The following is a 12918-nucleotide window of genomic DNA, read 5'->3' on the forward strand; positions in this document are numbered from 1 at the left end:
TCTAGGACTAAATGTTGTGTTTTCTTTGTAAAACAATAACTGAAAAATTAAATAACCTGAAACTGAAAACTGAACTCAAAAGCAGCTCGCCACACGGCTAAAGATAGGTTTGGGTTCTAGTTTGGCCACGATCCACGTCTGGGATGCGTCAAATTCTGCAGGTAACATAGGACCAGACAGCCCTATTGCAGAGATTCTTATCTATGTAGTTTATGCCAGTACATGTGACCTATAGGCTTATTTACTGCCAGCATCTTTTGAGAAGTGCAACAGTGTGTTTTTCATTGCTTTAATCATGGAGCTGGAGAGGCGCAACAACATATATATATATGACAACAGTGATATCAAACTGATCTCCTTCTTCCTTTTGGTTTAATGGCGGATGGCATAAAAATCAGTGGCCTTTATAGTTTTGAGTGATTTTGACGTGAATCCAGCAAGGCGGATGGTGGAGAAACTGCTTCGTTGTCTGAGACGCTCCTCTAGTGTGGATTGATGTGATGTGAAGCACGCAAGTAACCTATTCTGCTGATGTTCTGCACCACTGATGCCTCCAGTGTGAATTGGGGGTTATTGTAAAGTAGACGTTTCTAGCACAGCTTCACCTACGTACGTCTTTTTATGACAAACAATCATAGTAGGTAAAAGTTCCAGAAGCACTAGCCTATAAGGACACTCCTTAAAGTCTCTTTCCCGAGTTTTTCTATTGTCCAATGGCACCATCTAGAGGCTGATATTATACGAATAACTTCTTCAGTTTTTTTAAGATAACGACTTCACGTTTCTAGTTTATTTATGTCTTTCTGTTGCCGACAAACAGCGCTAAAACAATTGTTTTAGAAGTATTATCTCATGTCAAGCTGTTTTCATATATTTATATTTTAAACACCAACTTGTCCGTGAAAAGTTAATCAACTCTGCATCAGCCGAGGTATTCCTTAAATTTGAAGCACATAAGCAGTAGTTTAACTCTATTGGTTAGTTCTGGTCAGCACTCGGTTTCCAATTGCATGAAGCTCTCCAGGGCAGGGGACGTGCTTAGCAAAAAAAAAAAAAAAAAGATGTATTGCTTACATTATATCACAGTACATGATAAGACAATCACTTTTATGGATTTCTGAAAAATCCTACATAATCTCTGAAAGGGGAAAACTCCGAAAAGATACTTTATCGAACCAAAAAAAAAATTAATAATAATAAAGGAGGTTTACTAACCCCAAAATTAAATTGACACTGATGAAGGCCACAAGCTTGCAGATGTCGATAAAATAGTTTTGAATATCATTTCTCTTAATACTTGATGTGCTCCTAAAACCTTTTATTACCATTTTTCTTTCTTTGAAAGGCCTCTTTTAGAAACTGGTGCAAATTCTTTAGGCCTGACATTAAATCTACTTTCTTGCTCGTGTCCAGACACTTTCTTAAACACACACTATTCAATATGGTGTTATCGCCAGGTACAAGGACTGAACAAAACCAGTGAAAAGCAGTCTACACAATGAAAACCATTGAAGACTTTCAAAATGTCTGGAGAAGTATTGATAAAGACCACTTTGAAAGATGACAAGAAATGATGTCATTGTTGAAACTGATAGTTCAGTATATGCTACCAGGTTACAACAATACAGTGAAAAGTTCTTCCACAATTTTAGTGATTTTAGCAGTTTTCTTAGATATTATATGATATTTCACTGGTGCAGAGGCTCAAATTGTGACCCTTCTAAAAGGAGTAACTTTCTATTCAATTCATACACAGAAGGCATATTTTCTATGAGACTGCTAGCCTGGAGGTCAATGTTGCAAAGCTCAAAGTACTGGACCAGTCCAACAATGCACATTCTCTCCAAAAGTTTTATATTTTTATTAAAAGCATTTAGTTTAAATAAGTGACCATATTTTTCTATCTAAGGTCAATAGAACCAATAATCTAATGGATGATTTGCTCTGCATCAAGCCTTCGATAATTATTACCGTTGTGTCATGCCACAGGGTTGACTGCACAAAACAAAATTGATTTCAATTTTTGTGGGTCTGAACCATAGGGACTATGTGGACGTTTCACCAACAAAAGTTGTCGACATTTGTGGGAATCAGCGATGAAGAAAGCATCACAAACACCAGTTTAACACATCCCCAAGAACAGAGTTGTATATTTCCAAGAAGCAGTTGCATTCATTATTTACATGAAAGAAAGACTAATTTTTCCACAAAACAAACACATCAGTGTACAAGTGAAACTCAAAAAATCAGAATATGGTGCAAAAGTCCATTTATTTCAGTAATTGCCTGGGAACCCTTTGCAGGTGTTTTTGATTCATTAGCTGTTTAGAGTGTCATATCCACCCTAACCCTAACCCTAACCCTGGCTGTCTGTATGTTTTATAATAGATTTTTTGATTCTAATTGGTTTTTACACAGGCACCCTCATACCTATCGGAGCTACTGTAATACATAGGCATGTTTCTGTGAGGGGTTTGAGGTCTGAATGCCAGCTGCTGATATTCCCAGGACTTGCCTAATGACCCGGGGAGATGGAGCCTTTCCAGTTGGTTATGCTAGGATAGCTGCACCCCGGGATGATTTTACGTTTCTTTTAAAGACCCATTTTTTTGCTCGTCATGTACTACTGAATGAGCAGAATCCTCTGGCTGTTTTATCATGTGTATTTGTGATTTAGGCAGCATTAGCTTAACAGGTTGAGCGGGTTGTCCAGTAATCGGAAGGTTGCAGGTTCAATCTCGGCTCCGGACAGAGAGTTCTGCTGTTGTGTTCTTGGGCAAGACACTTAACCCACCTTGCCTGCCGATGGTGGTCAGGGGGACCGGTAGCGCCAGTGCTCGGCAGCCTTGCCTCTATCAGTGCGCCCCAGGGCAGCTGTGGCTACATCGTAGCTCATCACCATCAGTGTGTGAATGTGTGTGTGAATGGATGGATGATACACTGTAGTGTAAAGCACTTTGGAGTCCTTACTCTGAGAGGTGCAAGTGTGGGTCATCATTTATTGTTATTTTTTATTTGTTGTTGGTGTTGTCTTTAAATGAATTTGATTTTAACTATCTACATCACTATGGTCACTCCAAGTGTGTAAAATGTTTTTTTTCTAAATGTTGATTTATCGATTGATTGATTGTCTCACCTTGTTGAATTACTGAAACAAATTCACTCCTGCACCTTACTCTATTTGAGTTCTACCTGTATTTTACCACCTCATCCTTCCTCAGCATGCCAATGCCCAAATTGCCCCCAAATTATACATAAAAAAATTGAAAATAAAATAAAATTCTAATCTTGGCACCCAAAAAAGAACACAGATGGATAATTATCAAACACTCTGACTAAATTGGAGGTTTGTGAATAATCGGTCATCAGCATTTGCTCGTGAATCTCAGTTTTAGGTTTCACAACATACCTGTCCTGCTCTGACATCACTTGTGCAACCTGTGTTTCCACTGACTGGCTAGCTTTTACAAACTACTGCTCTATGTAGAAGACCAAAGGCAAAGGACGATGTTAAGGACCATCAAGATGTTCCACATCCAAGGAATCTTTTTCAGCAAAGACACAGACACACTCCGGTTTCCCCCACAGATCACAACATGCCCTATAGTTTATAAATTGTAAGTCGCTTTGGATAAAAGTGTCTGCCAAATAAATAAACATAAACAGACTATTTGGTTAACTACTACCGCCTACAGGCTTGGTCTGCCTATATGATTCACATTCCACTATTTCTATGAAAATTAGATGGTTTGGACCTAAGTTTTTATAGAAATCCAATCCAATCTATATAGCACAATTATCAACAGCATGACAGCTGACCAAAGCACTGGACATCAAATCAAAAGGAGACAAAAATAAAAATAGATGAGTTGAGAGCTAAAAGTGTAAAACCACATTTGGGAATACAAGATATAAGATGAAAAAAAAATACAAAATACTTAAAACAAGTTTCAGTTCAGTTTTAGTTTCCAAAAACCCAGCTGTCTAATTTACTCTTTAAAAGAAAACAGCAAAGTGAAACACACCTTTATAATTGTGAGTGTCCTACCTTTACATGATGGCAGCACCCTGTCCCATACTGGTTTTCCATCGGGTCCCATAACACAGGTGATGGTGTCTGTACCCAGGATTGTGTAACCATGGTGACAGCTATAGGAGACCTGGGATCCTAGTTTGTAGTCATAGCCTGTCCGGCTGGCATTCATAATGTTACCGGGGTCAAAACATGCCTCTCTTGGTTTTTCTGCGAGAAACAGAAAAAAGGTTGAGATTCTTGATAAAAGCCAAGATAAACAGGTTTGGAATGTGGTGAACTTTTATTGTTTTGTTTTTAGACAATGAATAACATTCTACGGGGGTGATGAGGAAGCACGGTGATAATTGGTATTGGAGCTACATTTTTTGGTTACTTTATTCTCAGTCAAGGACCTAGCTTTCCAGATTTCATAACTCAAGTGGAAAATTAATTCAAATAACTTTTGTTGTCTTCCATAATACGCCATGTTAACCTTCCTCTCTTAGCGAGTCACATACTTTGCCCCTGAGGAACAAAACAAATAGGGGCAAAAGACAAGTGAAGAGAAGGAAGGAGTGCATAAAAAATAGAGCTAAAGCTTAAAAAGTCAACTATGTTTATATACTGTCTTCAATATTTATGACTTGGCACTGAGACAACATGCTTTTCTGCATTCACGCCACGTTAATGTGAAAGAGGAAACAGTCAGGCAGAGCGAGGTAGAGGGCAAAGAAGAGCGGAAACAGGCTGATGATTAGGGCTGTATTTTAATTGTAGAGATGGTGACAGAGAGGTGGTGGATGCTATAAAGAAGGAAAACACTTAAAAAGTGACGAGAAAAGACAGGAAACAGAAACAAGAAGAACTTTTCTTTTTTTTAAATAAATGAGTTAGGTGAGAGGAAGAAGGGGAAAATAAGAGGTTATAAAAAATAGAGCAGATCTAGCCACCATTAAGCTGAACAACCAAGTTTGAGATTGAGTATGGGTGTTAAATCATTAGTCACAATCTGTGGAGATAAACAACTCTTCAGCATAACTTGGAACAGCATGCCCTTTCAGCTGGAAAAAGATTCCTCTTGTAACAGAGCAAAATTAATAAGAGCAGAGATTAAATATTATCCAGTCTGCACAACACGCAATCGAGTATCGACAATTCCATCCTTAAAGTTAATAGGCAGACAGTTTAATGACAAAGGCATGTTTTGTCTAATTGTGCACGGAAATCCAAACAAAGTCATGCCATACAGGCCATTTATAGAAAAGATTTGTCCATGTCAATGCACCCATCTGATAATCTCAGTCAATATCTGATTAGCCCTCTGGAGGCAGGCATTGCAGATTAGCAACGTTAAAACCTACCTACCTGGTTACTCCACATACGTATTTCATGAGTATTTTATAACTCAAAAGTACCCCTGAAGGACTTAGTTGTTTGCCCTTTTATCAAAACTTATTTTGAGCCTGAGAGGGTTAATTGTACTTTTCAGCTTAATTAAAATTATTGAGCAGTGACAAGTTGAACTGTATTGTTGTTGGTGGTTATTGCTGTTACCTTTTCAATACCACTGCCAACCAGATAAACTAAAATCAAAAAATTAAATAAATAAATAAACACCACAAACACAACTACAAGCACTGCTAATATTCAACTACTGCTGCATTTAGTATTATGCATTCCCATATCAATAACAATACCAGTTTATGCATCAGTGTTGCAACACACAAGTCACTCATTTCATCACTGAGTTTCTTATGGTTGTTGCTGTGTCATATTAGTTTTTTTATGTTTTTTTTTTATTCTATGTAAAACAAAGATGAATACATCAAGCAACAGTTTGCTTTCTATAATTACCTCTATATTCAATGGCGAATCCAGACAAGCCCAGTGAGGCATCGGACCTGAACGCCAGGAAGAGACTGTTGCTGCTGCTCTCGATCCGCTCCGGGGCCTGGTTGCCTTGGAGACTTGCTAATAGAGGTCCGTTTGAGTCTTCACCCTCATAGATATGCAGGAAGTCGTAACTTGGCTCCATGTTGAAACTGGGATGAAATAAAAGTACAAATTTACTAAATTAATCTTATTTGTCTTCACCTCTTTTACTACACTTAAAGATTCCTTTAGTGAAATTTTAAAGGGTATATATCATACAAAATCTACTTTTTGGAGCTTTTGACTGTTACATTGCTATTTGAAAATCACCCCTAAAGCATTTGTTAAAGTCAAAGTCCCATTAAAATCCCATTACTTGTCACACACTGATGTGTGGTAAAATTTGCTCTCCGCATTTGACCCATTCCCTAGGGCAGCATTGAGCTGCAGACACGGCTGTGCTCAGGAACATTCTGGTGGTTTAACCCCCTACTGGGTCCTATTTATACAGGCTTTGGGTATGACCCGACTGTGCACCCGACCCATCTCCCAGTCACAGGGTGGACACTCACACCACTAGGCCACTGAGTTGGTTTGGGCTTCACACATGCATGTTTCTGTCTCAACTGCTTGTTTCGTTCAGCTCTGGTAAACTCAGCTAAGCCATCGCAAAAGCCTGGATAGGGCATGGCTGCATCATCATGCCTTGCTCTTCCCCATCCAGGTGGTGTCAAATTTGGATCCCTCCTCCCTTGGACAGTAAACACTAACACCCGGTCTCTGTGTGTAGCTGGAAGGGAATTTAACCTCCACAGTTGTGAAGAAGTGGTTTATTTCTTATCTAGTCTGCATTTTTCAGGAAGTGAATCCCTGTTTGGTCAGGGCGGTAAATAAAACCAAAATGCTAGATAATTAGTCTCCCAGTATGTCGCTGATGCTCACCCACTAAATTTTAAAACTATTTTGCCAGGGACCACTGTCCTACGTTTTCCATGTCTCTGCTTCAGCACACCTGATTTACATTGGCTCCTCAGGAGGACATCAAGTGCTGCAGATGCCGGTTAATCTTTCATTCATCTGAATCAGGTTTGTGGCAGCAGAGACTCACTGGTGTTTGAAAGGGCAACATGGAAAACATGCAGGACAATGGTCCCTAAGGACTAGGGTTGGGAAACACTGCACTAGCTGAATATTTTTAAAGTTTAGTGGGTGAGTGTCAGGGACAGACTGGGAGACCGATTCATCTCAGTTGACTTTTTCCCATTGGTGTGTGCGCATGTGTATATGTGTGACAGTGGCTGGACAGCGGGGCTGAGGGGGTAGCATTCAGCAATTGCTGGATGGGACATGTTGCCACAGGGAAATCTTCATGTACTTAAGCAACAGTGGCACAGGAGCTAAGTGCTTGCCCCATAAACGGAAGGTTGCAGGTTCGAGCCCCCCTCCTTCTGTCGCTGTTGTTGTGTCCTTCGGCAAGACACGTTGCCTGATGGTGGTGTTCGGAGGGACCGGTGGCGCCTGTGCATGGCAGGCTCGCATCTGTCAGTGTCCCAGGGCAGCTGTGGCTACAATGTAGCTCATCACCACCAGGGTGTGAATGTGTGATTGTGTTGTAAAGCACCTTGGGGGGTCCCAGGACTCTAGAAGGTGCTATATCAAATACAGGCCATTTTTACTTTTGACAGCCAGTTCACTGCTGCTGGCGCATTGCGAAAGCTGCTTTAATGTTTCACCTAAAATTACACTGTGAAATAGGTGGAATTCATACTGGTGGAGGCAGGATTTCATCGAATCCAAGCATCTTTTATTCGGGTAGAAGTAATGGCTCACAAAAATAACTTAATCTCAAAAAAGCCAACAGTATTATTTGATCATATGTCTATCATTGCTTTGGACAATGTAAATTAGCATGATTCACGTTTCTGAAGCACAGTCAGGAATTAATTTCCAATCATTTACACAAAGTTATTTTCAACATCATGTTAAAAAGGACAACGTTGCCTACATATGGCACAGAGCTTAATTTATTTACAGAATAGTTAAAAAAATATATGCTTATTGTTAAATTTAAGCCATGACTTTAAGAAGAGTTGTTGGGGTAAGTTGAAATCCATTCTTTCAAACATGTATTTTTTTCTCGAGGATAGCTTTACAGTTTAAAGTAACATCTTAGGGTTTGATATTGAAAGCATGTCAAAACCTGCATTATAATCCATTACATCCATCCAGCAGTGTGACTGAAATTCATTTGATGCTGTCACTTGGTTGTATCTCACTTTTTTGTCATCTTTTATTGGATTTATGATGTTTTATGGAAAAAGATGAAACAGTTCCATATTGCAAATGTTGGCTTTTGCTATAAAACACAAAGAATAAATTGAAATGAAGTTACGCTCACGCACACGCACACACACACACACACACACACACACACACACACACACACACACACACACACACACACACACACATCAAAGCAGGCAATCTCAACATATGTTGTCATTAAAGTTAAAATTAGAGCAAAGTATGTTTAAGACCCATGTTGAGATCTGCTGCTAAAGGGGCTTAACTGCACCTAAGTCCCCATTGGACTGATAAAACAGCCTTCAATGATACTTGTTAATACCTTGCGCCTAGCGATACTTTCTGAATCTGAATACTAAAGCAGCTAAGTGTCATAAAAGGAACACAAAGATCCCAAAAAGAAGAAACGGGACAACATCTTCACATCTCATGCCAGAAAGATAAAACAAAGCATATAAAAACGTGAGACCTAAATACAAACTCAGAGCTGTTAAAAACGTGGAGAAGCCTACATTATTTTATGAACAAAAGGCCACAAGACTAGTATTACAAATAGAAAAACTGCTTCCTAAAACAATATGAGATTTATTTATTTTTTATGTTTAAACAAAAATTTAGCCCGATCCTTTTTCTGTTTCCTTTTCACCATAAAAACATGTCGACCAAAACAACAACTGCACAGTTGTTCTGATACTACTGAAGAAACAAGAAAATGTCTGCTGTTAAAATAAAATAGAAAATAAAAAAAAAACTGCTTTTTCAGAATGAAACAAAAAAAATTACATCAAAACATGATTATAAAATAATAAAGCATCTCACGGTTCAACAACGAAGATTTATCTCAAAAGCTGCAAATCCAGGGTCAAAATTGGATCATTTATTTCTCATTCAACTAATTATAAGGACAACAGAGAATGTCCTCAGCTTCTCCTTGTTTCCACATCAATGTTTTGAAGAGTCTCCTTTGCTTCAAATTCAATCACTGCAAAGATTCACCCTTGAAACAGTTCTCACAACGACTGGTGCAGCTGTTGTGTCCTTGGGCAAGACGCTCCTTTCCAGGTGGTGGTGGTTGGAGGAACCAGTGGCGCCTGTATGGCAGCCTCATTTGTGTCAATGTAGCTCATCACCACCAGCGTTTGAATGTGTGTGTGAATGAGTGAAGGACTGGTTGTTTTGTAAAGCACCTTAGGGGATTGTAGAACTCAACAAATAGTTGAACATTTATCAGATGGGATGGTGGAATGATGAGAACTCACCCTTTTATGTGGTATTAATGGTTCATGAAGCAAAATTTTGTTAGTATCTTTAGGTTTCTTTTATATACTTGTTCTGTTTTTAAACAGTTTTCTCACTACACCGCGTCTAATTTAGCTCTGTGCATTGTAAAGCCAACCTCATTAAAACATATTAATGACATCATTGTAGTTACATAAGGAGGATATTTTACTGGAGTGTTTTTGGCAGCCTCTCCCTGGGCTGCCACCTTACCATGGTGGAGGGGTTTGAGTGTCTCAATAATCCTAGGAGCTAAGTTGTCTGAGGCTTTCTGCCTCTGGTAGGGTCACCCATGGCAAACAGGTCCTAGGTGAGCGATCAGACAAAGAGCAGCCCGAAGACCTCTTATGATGAATTATATAAATGAAAACCATGTTCCTTCACCCGGACGTGGGTCACCGGGGCCCCCCTCTGGAGCCAGGCCTGGAGGTGGGGCACGCTGGCGAGCACCTGGTTGCCGGGCTTTCACCCATGGAGCCCGGTTGGGCACAGCCCAAAGAGAAAACGTGGGTCCCCCTTCCCATGGGCTCACCACTCGTGGGAGGGGCCAAAGGGGTCAGGTGCAGTGTGTGACGGGTGGTAGTCGAGGGCGGGGACCTTGACGGTCTGATCCTCGGCTACAGAAGCTAGCTCTTAGCACATGGAATGTCACCTCTCTGGTGGGGAAGGAGCCTGATTTGGTGTGTGAGGTTGTGAGGTTCCGACTAGATATAGTCGGACTCACCTCAACGCACGACTCTGGCTCTGGAACCAGTTTCCTTGAGAGGGGTTGGACTTTCCACCACTCTGGAGTTAATCCCACTGCGAGGCGCCAAGCAGGGGTTGGCATACTAGTTGCCCCCATCTTGATGCCTGTATGTTGAGGTTTACCCCAGTGAATGAGAGGGTAGCCTCCCTCTGCCTACGTGTGGAGGGACGAGTTCTGACTATGGTCTGTGCTTATGCACCAAACTACAGTTCAGACTACCCACCCTTTTTGGAGACCTTGGAGGGGGTGCTGGAAAGTGCTCCTTCCAGTGACTCCCTCGTTCTGCTGGGGGACTTTAACGCTCACGTGGGCAACAACAGTGAGACCTGGAGAGGTGTGGTTGGGAGGAACGGCCCCCCTGATCTGAATTTGAGTGGTGTTTTGTTATTGGACTTCTGTGCCAGTCATGGATTGTCCATAATGAACACCATGTTCAGACATAAAGGTGTCCATATGTGCTCTTGGCACCAGGATACCTTAAGCCGCAGCTCGATGATCCACTTTGTTGTTGTTTCATCTGACCTGCGGCCACATATCTTGGACACTCGGGTGAAGAGAGGGGCGGAGTTGGTGGTGAGTTGGCTCAGATGGTGGGGGAGGATGCCGGTTAGACCAGGCAGGCCCAAACGTATCGCGAGGGTCTGCTGGGAACGTCTGGCAGAGTCTCCTGTCAGAAGGAGCTTCAATTCCCACATCCGACAGAACTTCCAAAATGTTCCGGGGGAGGCGGGAAACAATGAGTCTGAATGCACCCTGTTCCGTGCCTCCATTGATGAGGCGGCCGACCGGAGCTGTGGTTGCAGGTGGCAACACCCAAACCTGCTGGTGGACACCGGCAGTTAGGGATGCTGTCAAGCTGCAGAAAGAGTCCTATCAGGTCTTTTTGACCTGTGGGACTCCAGAGGCAGCTGACGGGTACCGGCAGGCCAAGCGAAATGCAGCTCGGATGGTCGCCAAGGCAAAAACCTCAGCATGGGAGGAGTTTGGTGAGACCATGGAGCAAGACTTCCGTACAGCTTTGAGGAGATTCTGGTCCACCATCCGGTGCCTCAGGGGAGGAAAGCATTGCGTTACCAATGCTATCTATAGTGGGGATGGTGTGCTGCTGACCTCTACTCAGGACGTTGTGGATCGGTGGTCAGAATACTTTGAAGACCTCCTCAATCCCACCGACACGTCTTCCCTTGAGAAAGCAGAGTCTGGGGACTTTGGGCTGGCCTCTCAAATCTCTGGTGCTAATGTCATTGGGGTGGTTAAAAAGCTCCTCTGTGGCAAGGCTCCGGGGGTGGATGAGATCCGCCCGGAGTTCCTTAAGGCTCTGGATGTTTTGAGGCTGTGTTGGCTGACGCAGCTCTGCAATATCGCGTGGACATCGGGGCAGTCCCACTGGACTGGCAGACCGGAGTGGTGGTCCCCTTATTTAAAAAAGGGGGACCGCAGGGTGTGTTCCAACTACAGGGAGATCACACTCCTGAGCCTTCCTGGTAAGGTCTATTTAGGGGTTCTGGAGAGGAGGGTCCGTCGGATTGTTGAACCTCAGATTCAGGAGGAGCAAAGTGGTTTTCGTCCTGGCCATGGAACACTGGACCAGCTCTATACCCTTAGGGGGATCCTGGAGGGTGTGTGGGAATCTGCCCAACCAGTCTACATGTGTTTTGTGGATTTGGAGAAGGCGTTTGACCGCGTCCCACGGGGGACCCTGTGGGGGGTACTCCGGGAGTATGGGGTACCAGGCCCTCTGATAAGGGCTGTTGGGTCCCTGTATGACTGATGTCAGAGCTTGGTCTGCATTGCCGGCAGTAAGTCGGGCTCGTTCCCAGTGAGACTTGGAGTCCACCAAGGCTGCCCTTTGTCACCGATTCTGCTCATAACCTTTATGGACAGGATTTCTAGGCACAGCCAAGGGCATCCATTTATGTGGCCTGAGGATCAGGTCTCTTCTTTTTGCAGATGATGTGGTCCTGTTGGCTTCATCAGAGCGTGATCTTCAGCTTTCCTGGAGCGGTTCACAGCCGAGTGTGAAACAGCTGGGATGAGAATCAGCTCCTCTAAATCTGAGACCATGGTCTTGATTCGGAAAAGGGTAGAATGCCTTCTCCTGATCAGGGATAAGGTCCTGCCCCAAGTGGAGGAGTTTAAGTATCTTGGGGTCTTGTTCATGAGTTAGGGAAAACTGGAGCGTGAGATCGATAGGTGGATTGGTGCTGCATCTGCAGTGATGCAGGCATTGTACCGGTCTGTCGTGGTGAAGAGAGAGCTGAGTCAGAAGGCGAAGCTCTCGATTTACCGGTCGATCTATGTTCCTACCCTCATCTATGGTCATGAGCTTTGGGTAGTGACCGAAAGAACGAGATTGCGGATACAAGGGGCTGAAATGAGTTTTCTCCGAAGAGTGGCTGGGCTCTCCCTTAGAGATAGGGTGAGAAGCTCCGCCTTTCGGGAGGGGCTCAGAGTAGACCCACTGCTCCTCCACATGGAGAGGAGCCAGTTGAAGTGGCTCGGGCATCTGGTCAGGATGTCTCCAGAACACCTCCCTGGTGAGGTTTTCTGGGCAAGTCCAACCGAGTTAGACCTAAAGGTAGACCCAGGACATGGTGGAGGGACTATGTCTCTCACCTGGCCAGGGAACGCCTTGGGATTCCCCCGGAGGAGTTGGCCCAAGTGGCTGGAGAGAGGGAAGTTTGGGCCTCTCGCCTTAGGC

The 12918-nt window shown here is 42.9% G+C and overlaps 1 protein-coding gene across 2 annotated transcripts in view; it reads right to left on the reverse strand.

Moving 5' to 3' along the window:
- LOC107381856 (CUB and sushi domain-containing protein 1) overlaps positions 1-12918 on the reverse strand; it is a 668617-nt gene that overhangs the window by 132031 nt on the left and 523668 nt on the right. For both annotated transcript variants that reach the window (XM_015953775.3, XM_015953774.3), the window contains exons 31-32: positions 5870-6057; positions 4049-4243 (exon numbers count right to left, since the gene is read on the reverse strand). In XM_015953775.3, coding sequence (XP_015809261.3) covers positions 4049-4243; positions 5870-6057 — 383 coding nt within the window. The remainder of the gene's footprint in view (positions 1-4048; positions 4244-5869; positions 6058-12918) is intronic.

Source organism: Nothobranchius furzeri, chromosome 9 (assembly GCF_043380555.1).
Source record: "Nothobranchius furzeri strain GRZ-AD chromosome 9, NfurGRZ-RIMD1, whole genome shotgun sequence".
Lineage (NCBI taxonomy): Eukaryota > Metazoa > Chordata > Actinopteri > Cyprinodontiformes > Nothobranchiidae > Nothobranchius > Nothobranchius furzeri.